Source organism: Rhinopithecus bieti, unplaced genomic scaffold, assembly GCF_001698545.2.
Source record: "Rhinopithecus bieti isolate Rb0 unplaced genomic scaffold, ASM169854v2 scaffold_1106, whole genome shotgun sequence".
Taxonomy (NCBI): Eukaryota; Metazoa; Chordata; class Mammalia; order Primates; family Cercopithecidae; genus Rhinopithecus; species Rhinopithecus bieti.
In genome coordinates this window covers 792,822-815,892 of record NW_016803367.1, presented here as the reverse complement: position 1 = coordinate 815,892, position 23,071 = coordinate 792,822, and the positions used below count along the sequence as shown (strand labels likewise).

The window sequence follows — 23,071 nt, the reverse complement described above, 5'->3', positions numbered from 1 at the left end:
GTCTCGATCTCCTGACCTCGTGATCCGCCCGTCTCGGCCTCCCAAAGTGCTGGGATTACAGGCTTGAGCCACCGCGCCCGGCCTTCACTGATGGATTTTAAAAACCACTTGAACTGTGTCAAAGAAAACCTTTTAAATAAACTTTATTATTCTTTAAAAACAATTTACTTAATTCTGATTTAAATCAGTATAAAACAATTTGTAGGTATTTGATAGTCTTCTTAGTAAAGAAACTTATGTGTTACTTACCTTACTACAGATCTCTGTGATACATCTTTACACAATCTGAATTAAACTTAAAACATAGATTTTAGTCCAGATCTAATACTGGACTATTGCCCTCATCTTAAACTAGAATTTTTTTTTTTTTTTAGACAGAGTTTCACTCTTGTTGCCCAGGCTGGAGTGCAATGGCACAATCTTGGCTCGCTGCAACCTCTGCCTCCTGGGTTCAAGTGATTCTCCTGCCTCAGCCTCCTGAGTAGCTGGGATTACAGGCATGCGCCAATATGCCTGGCTAATTTTGTATTTTTAGTAGAGACGGGGTTTCTCCATGTTGGTCAGGCTGATCTCGAACTCCTGACCTTGGGTGATCCGCCCACCTCAGCCTCCCAAAAGTGCTGGGATTACAGGCGTGAGCCACCACGCCCAGCTTTAAACTAGATTTTTAATCTCTTTGGACATCAGTTGTCTCACCTATAAAAATTAGGGAATGCGACTAGATGATATTCTAATGCTTGAATTGTTTCTGGGAAATAAACTAAAATTGCCTCAACTATATATGGCCTTTAAAAAGACATCCGTTTGGTCCTGTGCTTGTATTTCAGGAAGCTGTATTAGTTACCAATTACCCAATAATGGTACAGGGGCAAAGGACCCAGATTTCCTATGGAAAATTATATACCAGGCTGGGCGTGGTGGCTCACGCCTGTAATCCTAGCACTTTGTGAGGCTGAGGCAGGCAGATTGCCTGAGTTCAGGAGTTTGAGACTAGCCTGGGTTACATGGTGAACCCCTGACTCTACTAAAATACAAAAAAAAATTAGCCAGGTGTTGTCGTGCATGCCTGTAGTCCTAGCTACTCGGGAAACTGAGGCAGGAGAATCGCTTGAATCCGGGAGGCGGAGGTTGCAGTGAGCTGAGGTTGTACCACTGCACTCCAGTCTGGGCGACAAAGCGAGACTATACCTAAAAAATAAATAAATAAATAAATAAATAAATAAATAAAATCTGTAACTATTTAACTCAGTCTGGCTTTAAACAATCTAGAGTTAATGTCTCATATGCACGTTCAATTAATTTAATCACTGTGGTTATCATTTTAGGAGAATTTAACACTTGGAATACTCCTACTTATCGTTAATGCCAGTCATTAATATACAGTTTAGAAAAATTGAGATCCTAGCAAAAACCACAGGCTAAATGGAAGACATCAAGTATCCTTTCAACGTGAGGATTCCCTACTATATGTGTATGTGGCTAAAACAGGGACATTCATTCTCTCTGCTCACATTAGGGGTAATACTGTGGAGAACTGGAATCCTAGAGGTACCAAGATGTTCTTTATACCTACTTGTAGTCAGTTGATGTCTTAGGCTTTGTACAGTTCACCAAGTTCTCCACACCTTTTCAAAGCACACAACAGAGGAAAAAGTCTGATGCCTATTTTGCATCAGACTTAGAAGTAGAGAGCAACGTATGTCCATTGATTAACATCCAAACAAGTAATGGTTTTATTGTGGCAAAGAAAGACTACAGTAGGCCGGCAGCTTTTATATAAGGCAGGCAGCTTTTTCTGAGGAATTTCTGCTTCCCTTCGAAACAAGACCTTCATTTCCAGTAAATAAATCACTATTAGGTCTTGTGTACATTTAATTTGTATGCATTTCATAAATAAAATAATTATTAACTTCATTTCTAACTGGAAATTTTAAATGTTTGTTATCAGTGCGGTTTAATTTTTCCTAAGGCAGTTATAAACATGGCTTTTTTCATGACCTAAGTAACTGGCTTAAATTGTCATAACTGGTATTAGAAATGAATCCATCTTTTTTATACTCTAATCTTTTTTTTTTTTTTTTTTGAGACAGAGTCTTGCTCTGTCGCCCACTGGAGTGCAGTGACGTGTGATCTCAGCTCACTGCAACCTCCGTCTTCTGGGTTCAAGTATTGTCCTGCCTCAGCCTCCTGAGTAGCTAGAACTACAGGCACATGCCACCATGCCCAGCTAATTTTTGTACTTTGAGTAGACACAGGGTTTCACTGGTTGGCCAGGCTGGTCTTGAACTCCTGACCTCCAGTGAGCCACCTGCCTCAGCCTCCCAAAGTTCTGGGGTTACAGGCATGAGCCACTGAGCCCGACCTGCTCTAGTCTTTCTATGCCACAATAAAACCATTACTTATTTGGATGTTAATCAATGGACATATGTTGCTCTCTACTTCTAAATCTTATATAAATATATAAGAAAAAACACACACACACTTCAAACTTGCCATGTGGCTGGGTGCAGTGGCTCACACCTGTAATCCCAGCACTTTGGGAGACCGAGGCGGTGGATCACCTGAGGTCAGGAGTTCAGGACCAGCCTGGCCAACATGGTGAAACTCCATCTCTCCTAAAAATTACAAAAAATCAGCCAGGCGTGGTGGCGGGCACCTGTAATCCCAGCTACTCAGGAGGCTGAGACAGGACAATTGCTTGAACCTGGGAGGTGGAGGTTGCAGTGAGCTGAGATTGTGCCATTGCACTCTAGCCTGGGTGACGAGAGCGAAACTGTCTCCAAAAAAAAACAAAACTTGCCATGTAAGCATGTGATCCATCCCCTATCAGAGCAGAAAGGGAAGAGAGAAAGAATCCAGTTTCCTACTTTATCAAATACGCCTATGGAGAACTACTTTACTATTAACAAGTAAACTTACCTGGTCCTGAAGACCATTTACGCTTCTGGAACAGAATACCAATGCTACAGAATGTTGAGTCCCCCTACTGACCTACTTCTCTCCTTGAAATGGGAGTTCTATGAGCTAGTTTGGGCTTGTAGATTATACTGCTGCTGATGCATAGGTGCATGGTATGAGAATCATGTTTTTTATTTTTGAGAAAATGAGTTAAAGCCTTGCTGCTTCACTTAACTGCAACAGTTTACAGATTCAGATTTCACATTTTGCTAAGTATAAATGACTTATCTTAAGATTAATGAAAACTTTCATGTTTTACTTGTATTTATTTATGGTAACTTTTCTTTTCATAGCCATGTTCACTGCCCACTTCCCATGAGATTTCTCCAGTGCCCCCCAGACCTGACTGGAAAAAGTCAGTATGTTGATGAAGCAGATGTATTTTACCTAAATCCCTTAAACTGGTTACATAGAGAGTTTCATGATGATGCATCATTGCCTACTCACTTGATCACCTTCAGCATTTTGGCAGAGGTAAGTAAACATGAAAAAGAGGAAATCTCAGTGTTTTAATTGTATCCCAGGTTTAGGAAACCCTCAGGTAAATAGATAATATAACCTTTTTTTATGGTCTGTTTCAACCCACATTTCATAATTAGTCTTTTCTCTAGTCAAAATAAGCCCCAGTTCTGTAACTATCAAGGTATTTTACTTCCTATAAGTTAATTCTGTTATTAAGCAAAAAGTTGTAGAGAGCAATTAGAATAGGCAATTCTAAAATTGACTGAAACAGTACTCAGCAAAATGTAGCCTTTATTTACTTAAACATTTATTTGCTTCTAGGAAATAAGTGCTTTCCTAATTTCAAGCAATTATAACAGAACTGCTGTTTTCTTCCACACTCACTTGCCGGAGGGTCGAATTGGAAGTCACGTATATGTCTATGAACGGAAGTTAAAAGGGAAATTCAACACGAAGATGAATTCTGAACTTTCTGAGATAAACTAACATTGCTGGGTGGAAATATTCAGATGCTGCTTAAATACTTCAGTAAACACTGGGTAAGATTCATGGAACTTAGAAAAAAACTGTATGAACTGCTTTACCAAATGTCACTACTGAGGAAATGTATAAAATACTACATAGTATAAAATCACATGTTAATACAATGCCAGATTTTCAATAAAGACCTTTAGTTTTCCTCGTGGTGTAGTTTTATTGTTTCTTCGACATTATTCGGATGTGCAAAAAATTTCACAAGAAAACAAGTCAGCAAGCTCTTAAGAGGGCAGCAAATTCTTCACAAGTCAGCAGGCTCTTGAACCCACAAAAAGACAAGAAGTGAGTGTAAGATTATAAAATGTTAATGATGAAATTCCAGCACAATGTACTTTTCTCAAGCTCTGCTGCAAATTTAACACAAACATCAGTGTTAATTACACTTTGTCATGTATGATTGAGCTTGCTTTAAGCTCTTACACTGAAAGGAAGTCTTATTTCATGCACAAAATCTGTTGCATGCCTGGCTTCCTTAATAAAACTACGGTTGAACATTTCCAGTGTCAAAAAAAATTCAGCGAAGCTAAACTACAGGAAAATGCAGGTTAGTAGGCTTTTAACTAATGCTTCTGAGTAATATAAAGTTATCAAACTGATACTTAGAAACAAAAAAAGACATTGTCATCTTGATAATTTCATTAGTTTCAATACCAAACATTGTACAAAGCATATTTTTCTCTTACAGTTGTCTAATTTAACTCAATTGTGAATCAGTATTTAGGATCAAAAGGTAATTGCCCCAATTCTATTTCAAGATTTGCCATTTGTCTTCCATTAGTGCGACCGTATTTATGCCATTTACCTTCCCTTTTATAAGGCTGTGGCTGAAGGTGCTTCTGTTCTTGTTTTCGATGCCTGGAGTTTTCAATATTTACCATACGTTGCTTTTTATCAGGTCGACTGAAAGCAGTAAACACATTTTTCATCTATGTTAGAGTTCAATGTATTTAAATTTTAAACAATTTTAAATGTTTTCTCCATTAATCTATTATCTGAACACTCTGAAAAAAAGATATTAAATATCTGAATTATAATCCTAGTACATCTATATAAAAATAAAGGAGTCTGTATTAGTTTTTTTTGTCCTCTAGAAGGAAAAAATAGACAATAACTCTACTGGCAAAAAGGGGAAACACTCAAAAGATAACAAAGAAAAGAAATGTGACAATAAAATAATGAGATGTGTTTCCATTATCTTTCCTCCTTTCCTATAAAAATCAATCCCTCCCCGTTGGCTTTATCACTCAGCAGAAATACATACACATCTCTCACAAACCAAGCAAAACAAGTCTCAACTTCTTCTCTTACAGCAAAAGCTCACAACACCTACACCGCTTTCCTCAGTGTCTATGATCAGGCTTCCGTCACTACTTCACTGAAGTCCATACTGCCATCCCCTGGCCGCCCAGTTTCCAAGCCAGGAAAACATTTTCCACACATCAACTTTTTAAAAAGCATGACACATTTATTCCTTTTACTTGAGATGGCCTTTGGATTTTCATACCACTCCCCACTCTTGTCCTTAGCCTTCCCTACAACCCCATAGATGTTGGTCTTCTCCCATGAGTCTGATATAGTCTCGGCAAGAGATGACCCTAGAACTGCCAACTAACCCTCTCCACTTGAATGTTAGTAGTTACCTCCAAACACAATTCTCATCTCCAATTACCCTTGCCCCAAACCTTGAATNGCTCTTCCGATCTATCTGAATTATAATCCTAGTACATCTATATAAAATAAAGGAGTCTGTATTAGTTTTTTTTGTCCTCTAGAAGGAAAAAATAGACAATAACTCTACTGGCAAAAGGGGAAACACTCAAAAGATAACAAAGAAAAGAAATGTGACAATAAAATAATGAGATGTGTTTCCATTATCTTTCCTCCTTTCCTATAAAATCAATCCCTCCCCGTTGGCTTTATCACTCAGCAGAAATACATACACATCTCTCACAAACCAAGCAAAACAAGTCTCAACTTCTTCTCTTACAGCAAAAGCTCACAACACCTACACCGCTTTCCTCAGTGTCTATGATCAGGCTTCCGTCACTACTTCACTGAAGTCCATACTGCCATCCCCTGGCCGCCCAGTTTCCAAGCCAGGAAAACATTTTCCACACATCAACTTTTAAAAGCATGACACATTTATTCCTTTTACTTGAGATGGCCTTTGGATTTTCATACCACTCCCCACTCTTGTCCTTAGCCTTCCCTACAACCCCATAGATGTTGGTCTTCTCCCATGAGTCTGATATAGTCTCGGCAAGAGATGACCCTAGAACTGCCAACTAACCCTCTCCACTTGAATGTTAGTAGTTACCTCCGAACACAATTCTCATCTCCAATTACCCTTGCCCCAAACCTTGAATTCCCTATCTCAGTGGTACTACTGTCCAAAAGATGACCCAACCCAGAAATCTAGAAGTCACTGTTACTTTCTTCTCCTTCTCCTTCACAAGAAATATCAATGTTACTATTTTCCAAATGTTTTCTCCTTTCCTCTCCTACTACTATTGTCCCAGTTTAGATGCTCATCAGCTCGTGTCTGTATTGTACTGACCACCTTCTAGCATCACACCTTTCCCATCAATCTTCTAGGCTGCTACCTATACACTAGTCCCGCCTTATCCACGGCTTTACTTTCTGTGATTGAGGTTTTGGTTACCTGTGGTCAACTGTGGTCTGAAAATGTTAAATAGAAAATTTCAGAAATAATTCATACGTTTTAGGCAGGGCGCAGTGACTCACGACTGTAATCCCAGCACTTTGGGAGGCGGAGATGTGCAGATCACTTGAGGTCAGGAGTTCAAGAAAAGCCTGGCCAACATGGTGAAACCCCGTCTCTACTAAAAATATGAAAATTAGCCAGGTGTGGTGGCACGCGCCTGTAGTCCCAGCTACTCGGGAGGGTAAGGCAGGAGAATCACCTGAACCCAGGAGACAGGTTGCAGTGAGCTGAGATCGTGTCACTGCACTCCCGCCTGGCTGGCAAAGCGAGACTCCATTTCAAATAGTTTAAAAAAATAAATAATTCATAGGTTTTCAACTATATGCCTGTTCTGAGTAATGTGATGAAATAATGCAGTTCTGCTCCATCCCACAAGGGATGCGAATCATCCTTTTGTCATGTATCTACGCTACCCACCCATTAATCACCTAGTAGCAGTCAATCAGATACACTGTTATCGTACCACAGTGCTTGTGTTCAAGTATCCCTAAGATAAGGATTATTAAGGATGATTAAGTAACTTAATGACCCCAAAATACAATAGTGATGCTTGCATTTGGATATGCCAAAGAGAAGCTATAAAGCACTTCCTTTAAGTGAAAGGGTGAAGGTTCTCAATAAGAGAAACAAAAATATGCTGAGATTGGTAAGAACAAACCTATGTGTGACTGTAAAGAAGGAAAAAGAAATCCATGCATATTATATATAAAATTATGTTCTATCCCTGGTTTCAAGCATCCAGTGGGGTCTTGGAACATATATCCTGAAGATAAGGGGGACTACCGTAATCTAAAATACAATATAATCTTATCCCACCACCTTGAAAATTCTTCAGAGGTTCTCCATGTCCTACAGGACAAAACCTTTAGCATGAAGAACCTTCCTTTTAAGTGACATTCCCTTCCCTGTCTGCATAGCAAATTCTCATTTCTCCTCCAAAAGCTACTTTAGAAACTAAGTTCAGTTAAAAGGCCACCTCACTCAAGAAGCCTTTCCAAACATCTCCAGACAGCCTGAGGCCACCATGCCCCCATACCTTAATTTCATTTATTTACTTAGCTTGTGAGCTCCTTTGAAGCAAAAATTTTTCACTTGTCTCCTCAAAGAAGCCTCAACTTTGTTCATTATAGGACTAGATACCTGCTTCATGACTGAAGACACCAGAATCAGTCTCATTATTTTATAGGCACATTATATTTATTCAGAAAGATAAGTATTTCATAGATAAAAAGTGAAGCTAACATTTTAAGATTAGGTAAGTTTCATGTTACAGAATATAAAGATGAAAATGGATAAAAAATTATTATGAGGTACACACATTAGAATCTGACTTGCTCAGTTGCCTCTTTGTGCCTCTACCTTTATCAAAGATAATTATGTGATTAAGTATTAAGTATCTTAAGTAAGCTGGTATGTGGAATGGACAAGTGAAAATAGGTGGGGCATTCGAATTATTATATATGAGCTCTTCTGACTTCAGAGTAAAATTTGTGTTGCTCACTCCTAGCTTCCGAAAGTGAATAAATACACAAAAGATTAAAGGAAAATAATTTCACTCAAGGTGATCTTTTCATTATAAACTATACTGAAAAGAAACAAACTTGGCCAAAATAGGATTTTATATATTCTTAACTGATTTTTAGGATAAAAATTAAACCATTTGCTCAAATCAAAGTGATTACGTTATAATGAAATGTTCTATTTGTAATACCTAATAATTTTTAGACTCCACCTTTCAATTTATTCTGAATTCTCAGTGGCAATAAAGCACAACTCTTAGAAACAGTAACCTTCCAAGAAACTCATCAAATCATAAAAATGCTATCCAATCTACAAATGTTACAAACTACTGTAATGACATGGTTTTATGTAAACCGACCTGGGTCCATATGGAGGGGAAAAAGTGTGACCAAAGAAGTGTCTATATATATATTCATCCAACTTCTCAAATACTCCATCATTATCTACTTGATATTCCTTCATGTTTCTAAGATAATCTTTAACATCATTAACAAAGTCAGTGAAGAGCTTCTGATCATGTATAAAGACACCATTTAGGAAAAACTTATTGATGAACTGATCAAGTTCGTTCCAGTGACAAAAAGTATCCAGTTCTTTTAACATGTACCTTTGAATTATCTGTCTAAATTCATCCATCCTTATAGGATTCACCACTGTGTTAAAAAGGCTCATGGACTCTTGTTGAGCACAATCAAATACACCAGAACAAGCCTTTCTGAAAGAATGAGAATTGTCTCTACAATTATGGCCAGGACTGCATTTCTTTGAATTTGTATTTTTTCTGAATTCTTTAAAGTGAACTGGCTTTTCTTTCCTTCCATCATTTTGCATAGTAGGGCCTCTATTATGATGGTTTTCTGTAGGTGCCTTATACTGTGGATGTAAATAGTCACTAAAAACTGTTCTTGCTTTTTCAGCTGCTTCTTTTGTAGCACCAAATCTTTTATTACCCTTTTCATCAAAGATATTCTTGGTGGTATCTTTAAAATGTCTGAAAGTGGATTTAACTGAGTCTGAGAATTTTTTCAGATTTTCCTTCACAGCTTCTTTAGCCTGCTTAATTTTCTCTTTGTGATGCCTCACAAACTCCTTGGTAGAATTCTTCATGGCATCAAATGTTTCCTTAACTGAACCCAAAAATGTTTCCTTTGACTTATTTTTAGCCCTGTGGTTTCCTCTGCCCCCTTTCTTTTTTCCATCCGTTTCTTGTTTTCCACTTTGATCTTTTGCCTCAACATACAATCTTTCCCACAAATCAGAACGCTGCTGTTCGAAGGTTAGCTTCCGTTCCAGCTCAGTGAGTCTTTCCCGTAAGATTGCTATTTCCTTTTTTTCAGGGTATACATTGGGAGAATCGGACTTGCCATGTAACTGACTACCACTTAACTGCTGGAGTTCCCCCCTTAAAGCCGTAGTTACTAGTCGTTCTTTCTCCAGTTCCCTCTTTAGCATCTTTGCTTCTGCCAACAGAGTCTCCCTTTGACTAAGAAAGCTGTGTTTTTTCTGCTTTTCCTCTTCCAAATGCTGCTTAAGTTTCTGATTTTCTTTAACTAATTCAGTACTTGTCCCTTTATCTTCCAGTATTCTAATCTGTTCTCTTAGTTTGTTTAACTCTTCCTGTAATGAGGATAAGGCTTTTTCTTCCTTCTCCAGAGATACTCTTAAATACCGATTTTCTGTAGCAAGGTTCATTTTCTGAGTTTCAAAGGACATCTTCTCTGCTTCAGTAAGTGTCCAACACCTTGCAAGATTTTCTTTCAATGACTACGTTTTTTTGAAAGAGAAGAAATAAAATGTCAAGAGCTTTAAAAGCTGAATTTAAATCTTTAAGATATAATAACACATAAGCTTTTGTGTCTTTACTTCTACAGAGACCACCCCGCCCCGGGTAGTATTTTCAATAGTATAAACACTGGGAAAGACAACGTTCATATGCAAGAAAACACAGAGCAGAGAGCTACATCAAATTGTGAACTACAGCATGGTGGAATAATTTTTTTTTTTTTTGAGACGGAGTCTTGCTCTGTCGCCCAGGCTAGCGTGCAGTGGTGCAATCTCGGCTTACTACAACCTCTGCCTCTTGAGTTCAAGCAGCGACTCTCCGGCCTCCCAAAGTGCTGGCATTATAGGCATGAGCCACCACGCATGTCTGGAAGAACTTAAAAGACAGAAAGTTAGCTACAGCTTGCAGGACTAAAGGTTCTGAATTGGGAAGAGAGATTACCTTTTACAAAAGGTAAAATTATTGGCTGGGCGCAGTGGCTCACACCCGTAATCCCAGCACTTTTGGGAGGCTGAGGTGGGCAGACCACTAGATCAAGAGATCGAGACCATCCTGGCCAACATGGTGAAACCTCGTCTCTACTAAAAACACAAAAATTAGCTGGGCATGGTGGCATGCGCCTGTAATCCCAGACACTCGGGAGGCTGAGGCAGGGGAATCACCTGAACCTGGGAGGCAAATGTTGCCAGTGAGCCGAGATTGCACCACTGCACCCTAGCCTGGTGACAGAGCGAGACTCCATCTCAAAAAAATAATAAAATAAAATAAAAAATAAAAGTAAAATTACATCGAGAGCTGACTTATGGCTTCAAAAATTGTTTGTACTCAGTGTACCCTTCAAAGAATGAAATTCTAATAATCTTAGTCCTATTTGAAACATTTTAGTCCTATGCAATTAACATTTCTAAGTAAGTACAGATAAGCTATAAATTCTATAAGCATGTTAGAGGACAGACTGAATCTTGAACATTTATAACTAACTTATCCAATTTTATGTAAACTTTTGAAGTGACTGTCACCCAGATTACAGCAGTTCTGTAATCTGTACAATTAATATAACTCTGAAGATTAATCTATAGATTACTATAACTGAAAGTCAGCACCCGTGGTAGAAATCATGGTCAATTCGGCTTATAGAATTTTACTGCTTCGATAAGGGTATCCTTGACTGATTTGAATTTTCTTTCAAACATATGCACTAGTAACAAAATTTAACCAAAAACAGTCAAAACTTAATGTGGTTCAACAGGTTCTTACAGCATTATCCATCCAGTTAAAAATATCTTATGTATAAATCTGCAAAATGATACTTAAATTTGGCTTAATTTATCACAAATGTTATGGTTAGACCAGTCAATTACCTGGGTTCAGAAACAAGCAAAAAAAAAAAAGTCCTTTAAGAGAATGACACTATTTTATACTTGAAAAATAACTATCTGAAATGACTGCTTCACCTTCTGGCTCATTAATCTTCAGAGAACAAATAAAGATTTAAAATTTAATCACAGTCATTTCATCTGCTCTACCTGTATGAGAGAAAAGAAGTTTCTTCTACCCAAAAAGCAGTGGACTGTGGAGTAGAAGAGACCGATACACTGGCGTGGCATACTCTTGAAATGCACAAGCACAGGAAGCCACAGGATGAAAGAAGAGTACAGCAGTCCTCACGCAGTAAATATGATGTTGACATAAGTAGTGATAAGCAGATCCTGACCAGGTCTTCCAAAGAGCTTCAACATCTATCTGATCCACACTTAACAGCTAGAAGCAAGAGATCTGCAAAAACTGACTCACTAGCTGGGCACAGTGGCTCAATCCTTTAATCCCAGCATTTTGAGGCCAAGGCAGGAGGATCACTTGAACCCAGAAGTTCCAGAATAGCCTGGGCGACATAGTGAGACCCCATCTCTATGAAAAATTTAATAACAAAGTTGGACATGGTGGCATGTGCTTGTGGTCCCAGCTACTTGAGAGGCTAAGCCAGGAGGATTGCTTGAGCCCAGGAAGTTGAGGCAGCAGTAAGCCATGATCGCACCACTGCACTCCAGCTTGGGCAACAAGAATGAGACTCTGCCTCTTAAAACAAACAAACAAACAAAAAACAGGCTAAGTGCAGTGGCTCACGCCTGTAATCCCAGCACTTTGGGAGGCTGAGGCAGGCAGATTACCTGAGGTCAGGAGTTCAAAACCAGCCTGGCCAACATGATGAAACCTCATCTCTACTGAAATGCAAAAAATGAGCCGGGCATAGTGGAGGGAGCCTGTAATCCCAGCTACTTGGGAGACTGAGGCAGGAGAATCACTTGAACCCAGGAGACAGAAGTTCCAGTGAGCTGAGATCACCCCACTGCACTCCAGCCTGGGCCACACAGCAAGGCTCCATCTCAAAAAAACAAACAAATCCAAACCCAAACCAAACTACAAATTCTCTCTAGAGATTTATGTGTGGTGAGTTTTCCAAAAGCCAATGTTATCCTATGGAACCAGAAAACATTGTGGTGAAGAAAATGGCATCTTCTAATACAGATGGGAAAAACTGAACTATTTATAATTAACTTCATAAGTACCTCCCTGTGTCTACAGCCATACCACCCTGAATGCGCCCAATCTCCTCTGATGGCAGAAGCTAGGCAGGGTCTGGCCTGGTTAGTACTTGGATGGGAGAAGTACCTCCCTGAAAGATACAATTTAGTTACAAAGTAGTATTTTTGCCTTTTCAAGAAATACAACCTGTAAGGGAAGCATACATAAATTAAGTGTGAGAATTGGGGTGGAAAATGGAGGAAAAAAAAATAGCTTTCTTTTTTTTTTTCCCTTTTTTTTTTTTTTTTTTTTTGAGACACGGTCTTCCTCTGTGGCCCAGGCTAGAGTGCAACAGCATGATCTCAGCTCACTGTAAACTCTGCCTCCCAGGTTCAAACAATTCTTGTGCCTAACTAAGCCTCCAAAAATCTGAGATTACAGGTATGTGCCACCACAACCGGCTAATTTTTGTATTTTGGTAGAGACACGGTTTCACCATGTTGGCCAGGATGGTCTTGAACTCTTGGGCTCAAACAATCCACCCACCTCGGCCTCCCAAAGTCACCAACTTTGGGAATTTGGGAGGTTGTCACCACACCCAGACACAGCTTACTTTTCTACCCTGAGTTTCTCTCTACATCCTTCCTAGGGAAAACTAGATAAAGACCAGCCATTTTGCTGATCCTCATAAACCTCCAGGGGTATTGGGGAATAACAGAACAGACAGTACAGTCTTGTGAGACAAGATCTAGATGAGTTATAGGCAGAAAAACATAACATGCTCTCCCTTCCATCAGAATGAAAAAAAAAAACAATGAAAAGGAATGGCTATGTCCCAGATCAAGAGAAGATCTTAGAGAGGCTATAAAACCACAACTCTCCTCTTTCCCTCCTGCCAACTGAAAATGTCTGCTTCACTCTGTGAAAATAATGCTAATAAAAATATCTATATACACATATAAAATGTCACTTTTAAAAGATGTTAACTATAAAATAGCAGCTAGGGATAAGAGTTCTTAAGTCAAATCCTTGGAATCAAATTAGCTCTCCAAAACAAAACAAAACAAAAAAAGGCCGTGGCCGGGCACAATGGCTCACACCTGTAATCCCAACACTTTAGGAGGCTGAGGTGGGTAGACTGAGGTCAGGAGTTCGAGACCAGCCTGGCTAACATAGCGAAACCCCGTCTCTACTCAAAATACAAAAAAACTAGCTGGGCGTAGTGGCGCACACCTGTAATCCCAGCTACTTGGGAGGCCAAGGCACAAGAATTGCTTGAACCCAGGAGGTGGAAGTTGCAGTGACCTGAGGCTGCACCACTGCACTCTAGCCTGGGCAAGAGACCAAGATTCCATCTCAAATAAATAAACAAACAAACAAAAACAAATTAGCTCTGCCAGTTGCTACCTTGGGAAAGTCCCTTAACCTTTCTAAACCTCTTTCCCACCTATAAAAGTTAATAATTGCTTAATTCCCATGTTTTGAGAATAAGAGAAATACTCTATATGGTGCACTCATGACTGACTAGGCCACAGTAAGTACCCGTATTCAACAATGATCTGCATTATTACTGATTTACTAGTCTGCACTGCTAAGCACAATAAGCTCTAACTAATAAGCACAATAATCACTAACAATTATTTTAAATATTTGTTAGTGGTACATACCTTATAATCTATGAAAGACTCTTGTTCCTGTTGACACTGGGAAAGATAATCCTTCATATCATTCAATTCATCTTCATGTATCTTTCTGACTAACTGTTGACGCTTCTGAATCTGAACTGTGCCTAAAATAAATATTTTTATTAAGGGTATGTAACATAAATATTATCATTCAATGTTTTATTTATTTTTAAACACTGGTAATCTGCATATAAGCTATGTAATCTTTTTTGGTTTTTTTTGAGACAGAGTCTCGCTCCGTCGCCCAGGCTGGTATGGTCTCAGCTCACTGCAACCTCTGCCTCCCCGGGTTCAAGCAATTCTCATGCCTCAGCTTCTCGAGTAGCTGGGACTATAGGCAAGCGCCACCATGCCCCGCTAATTTTTTGTAGAGACAGGGTTTTGCCATGTTGGCCAGGCTGGTCTCAAACTCCTGGCCTCAAGTGATCCACCCACCTTGGCTTCTCAAAGTGCTGGGATTACATGTGTGAGCCATTGTGCCTGGCCATAACCTATGATGATCTTAACAATCATTTTATTCAGAGTATCAGCATTTCTGATTACATAAAGAATAAGTAACTGAGGCTGGGCACAGTGGCTCACGCCTGTAATCCCAGCACTTTGGGAGCCAAGGCAGGTGGACCATTTGAGGTCAGGAGTTCAAGACCCGCCTGGTCAACATGGTGAAACCCCGTCTCTACTAAAAATAAAAAAAAATTTTTTAAAGATAAGTAAGTGAAAGCCCATGATCATTCATCAGATGATGGTGAACATTTACGTAATATAAGTAAGGCCAAGTAGGCCAGTTTTTAAAAACATTTATTTACATATACCCAGGAACATTTAAGCAGTTCACTATACTTTGTATTAAAAAACACAGGCCCGCCCATATGGCTCTAACCAAGAAAACCATGTATGTAATGCTCTTATCTTACTATATTGAAGGCACTCAGCTTTGTTGTTTTGGGGGTTATCTTTAAGTACAAAAAGTATTTCAGCCTCCTTTATACAGAGAAATGAACAGACCTGGTGTTTTTTCACAGGTCATAAAATCAATAAGGAAAATGAAAACCTCTTTTTTTTTTTTTTTTTTTAATATTTTGCCTAAAGGATACAACAAAGCCCAAAAAGTACAGCACAGAAAATAATTGGCTGATGGTGACTGTGCACCATTCTCAAAGCCAAATTTGTTAAGAATTCTGCAATGGTTAAATCTGTACCGGAGTAGCACTGTCCTTCTACCAACAGTGATAAAAGAATCGGACAGGCGTGGTAGCTCACGCCTGTAATCCCAGCACTTTGGGAGGCCAAAGCAGATGGATCACCTGAGGTCAGGAGTTCAAGACCAGCCTGACCAACATGGAGAAACCCTGTCTCTACTAAAAATACAAAATTAGTGAGGGCGTGGTGGCGCATGCCTGTAATCCCAGCCACTTGGGAGGCTGAGGCAGGAGAATCGCTTGAACCCGGGAGGCAGAGGTTGTGGTGAGCCAAGATCGTGCCACTGCACTCCAGCCTGGGCAACAAGAGCGAAACTCTGTCTCAAAAAAAGAATCTTAAACCAACTAGGATTCTTCATATTTTCACCCTAAAAATCAAAATGTTACTTTACTCAGGCATGCTGTTCACATGCTTCATGTATAAGGGGGGGAAAACCACGAAATCAAAAATAAGGCAAAATGTGGTTAGCTACCTTAACATTACATCTACTGAGTATAGATACTATAGAATTTTACAAAGAAAGGATGCGATGATCGCTATTTCTTCCCTTACTGCTATACAAATTATTTTAAATGTCTTCAATACATCTTGAAAACACTAAAACAACTTTTGCCAATTTACAGATAACTGTTACATATTCTAGCTATGATATTCTGTGTTAGAATTCATTTCCTCTCTTTAGATTTCCCAATTTATAGAAGCATGGCAAGCTTGTTTCAAAACTACTCAGAAGAATCCCAGATTTTTTCAAATGTTGAAGGAAATGTATCTATGGTTCCCAGAGTAACAGAAATCTTCTGCAATTTCTATTTCAAACTGCTAAGAAGATTAATTCCTTTGCCCACTGGAAAATAATCTAAAACTGTGTTGAGGTCTGAATTCAAGATAGTATAATATAGCATATGCTTGATTGCTGTCTTAATGTGGCCTTTTACAGTATTACTGACTAATCACTTGGGGGTTTTTCCTGCACCTTTGGCTGCCTAAAGTATTATCCTCAAGATACAATCTTTGGCCTAGTCATGTCTACAAATGCTGACTATTGTACCATGTTGCACCACTGTCAGATTTTGCTATCACTCCTATTCCAATCTACAGATCTAGTCCTAACTTCTCATCAGAGCTTCTAGCCAACACATCCAGCTGCGTAGGGGCCTCTTTGTAGGGTGGGGGGGGCGGTGGGGGGAATCAAACCTCAACACCTGCCCCAAACCAAATTTGTCTAGAACAAATTTGGGTAAAACCAAACCAAACTGTGCTCACCATCTATTTATCATCTGGCAAAACTTCCCCAGTAACCCCAACTCCAAAAGTGAAGCAGCTAGCACATTTTCTACAATTTAATAAACTGCCATTATTTTCCATTATTCCTTCAATGTCCCTTATTCCATTCCCACTGTTATTCCAATTGTCAAGGTCCTCCTCACCAAATATCTGGATTACAGAACACCTAACTGACTGTTCTACATTTTCCCATACCACTTTTTCCACACCAGCAAAATGTTCCGGCACTCTTTTTCTCTAACCTGATAGCAGGTTACTCAATAAATCAAACTTTCCTATCAATTCCAAGATGTTTTACAATATACAGTTGACCCTTGAGCAATGTGAGTTTGAACTACATGGCAGGATGCAAAATCCAATGGCAGGATGCAAACTCCAGGTATATGGAGAGGTGACTTTTCATGTATGTGAGGTCCGCCGTCAAGGGACTTTAGTATGTATGGATTTTGGTATGGGTACCTCCTGGAACCCATCCCTCATGGACATCAAGGGATGACTATAACAGCACCCCACCTACTCCATTATTTCTAAATACCTACTCTGCTATAGTCCGGGCAGTCTTTTCACTGCTCCCAAACCCAAGATTACTTCTTCCTCAGGTTATCAGATTCTCTGTTGCTGGAATGTTCTAGCTTCCTTGAGTCTATCATAAACTCACTATGATTAGACACAACTTAAATCTTACCACCTCTATTTCTTCACCAGTCCCTGATATGCAGTAGGAGCTCAATGAATATTTGCTGAATGAATAAATTTAATGTTAAATGAAAAAACAAAAAACAAAAAAACAAGGTGACTCCAAGAATAGCCCCAAATGCAGAAGTTTGTCTGTTACATACACTCACACTCAACACCTTGGCCATGCCTCTTAGACCTACAGTCTTGCCCGGGTTTCTTTTCTTTGGATTTATTTTCCTTGGCCATGTCTATTGTGTTGAAGGACATTCAGAGTCCATTAACGGCACATCACTTTTGACTACAGCACAGAAGAATCTTGGAGTACAAATCTCCTATATAAAAAAAAATTTTTTTAAACTCTTCTCCTGTTCAAATCATTTCTCCTTAAGGAGCAATTATATTACCAGCCAATAAACATCGGTTGAAATAAATGAACTGATTTAAAAAAAAAAAAAAATCTTACCACCTCTGGGATAATTCATTAAGTGTATCCTTTGAGCTGTAATTCATTCTGTGCTCTATAACTTAGCATCTAGATATCTTGTTATATAATAGTCTGCTGAAGAGCCAAGTAGTCTATCAATACTTGAAGCAACTCAAGGAGAAAACCAAATCAATTGAACTCCATTGATGATTTAGAATGTTGATAGTCACAAGTAAATATAAGAAGAAGAAAGACTGCTTCATTCATGAAACTTTTTAGTAACACTTCGGAAAGCATTTTCAGATGGAGTACACTGGAGTATACTGCTTCACTATCCTCAGTCATGCTAGCTTTCTCTTCCCTGCAGTGTAAATCTGCCAATTCAAATGTATATGGCACCAAGGCTGACAAATGCAGAATGATTCAATTAGTAGTATGGTATTGTTAAATTATTATAAAGCGGGCCAGGCATAGTGGCTCATGCCTATAATCCCAGCACTTTGGGAGGCCGAGGCAGGCGGATCACTTGAGGTCAGGAGTTCAAGATCAACCTGGCCAACAGGGCAAAACCTCATCTCTACTAAAAATACAAAAATTAGCCAGGCATGCTGGTGGGCGCCTATAATCACAGCTACTCGGGAGGTTGAGACAGGTGAGTCGCTTGAACCTGGGAGACGGAGGTTGCAGTGAGCCAAGATTGCATCACTGCACTCCAGCCTGGGCAACAGAGCAAGACTCTGTCTCAAAAAAAAAATAAAATAAAATTATAAAGTGAATGAATGACTATGGGATGCAATGACCGACTTCACGGTGAATGGGAAGTTCAAAATGGCTCTGAAATCAACTCCAAAGAATGTTGAGATCAGTGCTAAAATTTAAAAAAGTGATGTCTTGCCAGGTGCAGTGGCTCACACCTGTAATCCCAGCCCTTTGGGAGGCCGAGGTGGGCAGATCACCTGAGGCCGGGAGGTCAAGACCAGCCTGACAAACGTGGAGAAACCCTGTCTCTACTAAAAGTACAAAATTAGCTGGGCATGGTGGCACATGTCTGTAATCCTAGATACTCAGGAGATCTGAAGCAGGAGAATCACTTGAACCTGGGAGGCGAAGGTTGCAGTGAGCTGAGATCATGCACTGCACTCCAGCCTGGGCAACAAGAGCAAAACTCCGTCACAAAAACAAAAGTGATGTCTTTTAAGTAGTGATTTGGAAAAGTCATTTAGGTTAGGTCTTGTATGTTAATTAAACTAATCTCATTACTATAAGGCCTACTTCATAATATATTATCCAGGCTTTTCATATTCTGAAAAGGCTAATATGAAGTAAAGGACAATGTTTTATTAATTAACTATTAAGGTAAACTTTACTAATAACCAAAATCCTACATAACAGAGAAGTAACTTCTCATTTTGAAAGCACTCCTGTAAAATGATCTTTCTACAAAATATTCAAAGGTCATGTAAATAGTGAAGTTTTAATGCAATTTGGATTAACACTTTAAATCACTATCCAATTTGTTTTGAAGAAAAAAATATTAAGATAAGATCTTCTCCTTTGTTACTCTCATGTTTACCTGTGGAGGGAAAATCATAGTCAAATACATACTGATTAATTTGTTTCAGCTAGTCTATAAAGGTAAATATATATTTCCAATCAAATCTTATTACAACAAATTTCAAGAAAGGATACAAATAATAGTATCTCAGTATTAAATTCAAGCAGGTATCCATCAGAAATCTAAATACATATTTTTATTAATATAAATACAAGAAACACATCTTGCAAGCTCTGACTTTAAACAGGTATTGTCTTCATTAAGTTTATTCTAACATTACGCTATGTTGAATAATATACCTTTTCCACAAATCCACATAGGATACATGTAATTCTTCAATTTTGCATAAGAAATACATTTTCGAAGGAACTAGCAAAATGAAAGTTAGACTGTGGATTATGCAGGCAAAAAAATCTAAAAGTAGTTAATATAAAGCAAGCTAAAATTCGGGAAGTTGACAATATCTAAGACATTTCCTTTTTAAGTGTCTCTACCCCAAATTCCAATACAGCAAAGAGAGTCAAAGTTCAGGTTTCAAATATTCCAGTCATTGTACAAATACATACCTTAAATAAGAGATTCAGGCCAGGCGTGGTGGCTCATGCCTGTAATCCCAGCACTTTGGGAGGCTGAGGCAGGTGGAGCACCTTAGATCAAGAGTTCAAGACTGGCCAGGCGCGGTGGCTCATGCCTGTAATCCCAGCACTTTGGGAGGCCAAGGCAGGTGCATCACAAGGTCAGGAGATCGAGACCAGCCTGGCCAAGATGGTGAAACCCCATCTCTACTAAAAACGCAAAACAATTAGCCAAGCATGGTGGCGGGCACCTGTAATCCCAGCTACTCAGGAGGTTGAGGCAGGAGAATTGCTTGAACCCAGAGGTGGAGGTTGCAGTGAGCCGAGGTCGCACCACTGGACTCCAGCCTGGGCGACAGAGTGAGATTCCGTCTCAAAAAAACAAAACAAAAAAAAGTTTGAGACCAGCCTGGCCAACATGGCAAAACCCCATCTCTACTACAAATACAAAACAATTATCCAGGCATGGTGGCAGGTGCCTGTTACCCCAGCTACTCGGGAGGCTGAGGTAGGAGAATTGCTAGAACCCTGGGGGTGGAGTTTGCAGTGAGCCAAGATCGTGCCACTGCACTCCAGCCTGGGCGACAGAGTGGGACTCCATCTCCAAAAAAAAAAAAAAAAGAGAGGTTCAATGGGTGAGGCTCCTAAATGAGAAAGTAAAGTAACACCAATGGAATACCTTCCTCACCCAAAAGGCATTTAAAGGCTAGTATCAATCATAATAAAGAGCGAAGTATAAGAATAAAGATGAAAACCTCTCACTTCATGTTAATCATAGAAACAACAATGAAAGTTACAAAGTAAGATACTTACATGAAACCTCAAAGTAGAAATAATGAACACTTACTATTTCTACATTTCAAATGTAACTATTTCAACTGCGATTTAAATAATCTTCCTAATAAACTTACACTTCAACTTAGTTGAACTATTATTCTAAATGTAAATGATTTCCCTCATGGTGAGCATTTCAGATTTTTAATCTTCCATCTTTTAACTTTAAAAGAGTCACAAATATATGTCGTTATTATCTTTACATTTATTAATAACTGCTACCCAAAAAGCTTTGTGAGATAGGCAGCACCCACTTCCCGAATGAGAAAACTGAGGCTCAAACAGGCTTCAAGTTTTCAAGGCCATATATTTAATAATGGCACCGAAAACACATCCCAGGATTCCTCACTCTTAAGTGCCTCTACACTATCCCATCAGGTTACACATTTTTGAATACTTACCATAGAAATGTCCAAATCCCATGCTGATTGCAATCACCAAAGCAAGTATAACACACTTATTGAGACCACTACTGAACTGACGTTTACTCAACTCCTTAGAAGGTTCGGTTTCTTGTTCAGCAACTAGCCGGTCTTCAGATTCTGAAGTAGAAACAGTCTTCTTCCTAGCACGGCGTCGTCTAAAGGCAGGACTGGGCTGGTTACTGGTTTCATCACTACTTGATTCATCGTCACTAGGCTGAGATGAAAATACTATTAAGAAAAAAGTTGACATTTAGCTATTCAAAATCTTGGAAATGTTTCCCAGTAAAAATTATTTAGAATAATCAATGCCATCCCTTACATGCCTTTTACATGATAGCCAAAACAAAACCAAACAACATAAACAAAACACAGGTTTTCAACTCATCTACATAAAGCCAAAACATAAAGCATTTCAAATGTGATACACAAGAATCTGTTCATCATATTCATTTGTGCGTTGAGAGCCTATCTCTGTTTTTTTTTTAACCCTCCTTGCCTTATAGTTTACACTATTAGAATAATCCTTCATTCTCATAGCCTCAAGTTTCACTGTTGGCCAGGAGCGGTGGCTCATGCCTGTAATCCCAGCACTTTGGGAGGCTGAGGTGGGCAGATCACCTGAGGTCAGGAGTTCAAGATCAGTCTGGCCAACATGGCGAAACCCCTTCTCTACTAAAAATACAAAAATTAACCGGGTGTCATAGTGCACCTACGTAGTCCCAGTTACTTGGGAGGCTGAGGCAGGAGAATCACTTGAACCCGGGAGGTGGAGGTTGCAGTGAGCCAAGATCCTGCCACTGTACTCCATACTGGGAGACAGAGCAAACTCTGTCTCAAAAGAAACAAAATTTCATTGCTATTACAGGTATAAACAAGTATTATTTCTGGAAAGAGAAAACAATACTCTCCGTCTCTTCATTCAGTTTCAAAGAGGTAATTTAAGTGCAACTGTTTAAGGAACACAGGAAAGTACACAAGCATTTCCTGTGACTTATAAAGTAACTACCAAAAGTTTCCTTGGGTGCATCTGGTCTCTAGTTTCATTTCCAACCTGATTAGCCCACGATCAAGGTTCAAAGCACTCTATTTTAACATAGGTTTCCAGAAGTCAGATGAGTCCTTCCCTTCGACTGCCACTCTTACTAGAAGGTTATTAATTTTACCCTCTAGTAAATATGTCAGCATGAGGAAGTGACACAACAGCTATCTCCGATATTAAGGACTATTCTGGTGCTGCTCCTTTATGAAAATAATAGTAGAGAAAAGCAAACTGGTGGGAAAAATCTGCACAAGAAATCCTAAGTCCAGGAAACAAATTCCCTGGAAAAATCACCTTCCGTTTTTTCCGAACGCATTAATTTCTTAACGCGGTTCCATATATCAACAAACCGTATGTTGACACAGAAGCTTCGATTACTCAGAAAAATTTCCACAAGCTACTTAGAGGAAAAGCACTAAAAGGAAGGATAAAATATGAACTTGAATACAAAGAGCTCTAAAACAACAAACATTCATGCTCCAGAAAAGCAGAAACAGTTCTTCAGAAGACAGGATATCCATGCCACAGGAAAGCTGGTGATTTAGGTTAGACGATATTTTTCAGAGATGGATCATGGAGTATTCAGTTCACTTTCACACTTACAACAATAAACACAAAGACAGAAGGCACTACTGAAATGAATGAATATTCCTAATATTTAATGATACAGATGCCACTGAGAGATCTTTTTGGTCATGACCCTTATGCCCATCATGTATATCTGGTTATTCTTGATCACTAGTTTTTCAAAGATGCCGTCGCCTCAGGTGTGAGGTTATATTTCTTGGACAAAGAGAAAGAAAGGAAGACTTAAACAAAGCATTACATAATACAAAGGCATTCATGATCATGGTTAGCGTATT

General features: G+C 39.1%; 2 protein-coding genes across 9 annotated transcripts in view; one reads left to right on the top strand and one right to left on the bottom strand.

Annotated features, from left to right (window-relative positions):
- PIGB (phosphatidylinositol glycan anchor biosynthesis class B) overlaps positions 1-4,102 on the top strand; it is a 39,637-nt gene extending 35,535 nt beyond the window's left edge. For all 3 annotated transcript variants that reach the window (XM_017881408.1, XM_017881392.1, XM_017881400.1), the window contains 2 exons: positions 3,252-3,432; positions 3,742-4,102. In XM_017881408.1, coding sequence (XP_017736897.1) covers positions 3,252-3,432; positions 3,742-3,906 — 346 coding nt within the window. In that variant the 3' untranslated portion in view covers positions 3,907-4,102. The remainder of the gene's footprint in view (positions 1-3,251; positions 3,433-3,741) is intronic.
- Positions 3,695-23,071, bottom strand: part of CCPG1 (cell cycle progression 1) — a 50,980-nt gene continuing 31,603 nt past the window's right edge. For 4 of the 6 annotated variants that reach the window (XM_017881351.1, XM_017881358.1, XM_017881365.1 and 1 more), the window contains 4 exons: positions 21,146-21,397; positions 14,177-14,298; positions 8,562-9,967; positions 3,695-4,857 (listed from right to left, as the gene is read on the bottom strand). In XM_017881351.1, the coding sequence (XP_017736840.1) occupies positions 4,668-4,857; positions 8,562-9,967; positions 14,177-14,298; positions 21,146-21,397 (1,970 nt within the window). In that variant the 3' untranslated portion in view covers positions 3,695-4,667. The remainder of the gene's footprint in view (positions 4,858-8,561; positions 9,968-14,176; positions 14,299-21,145; positions 21,398-23,071) is intronic. The other 2 variants (XM_017881373.1, XM_017881382.1) reach the window with 2 other exon arrangements.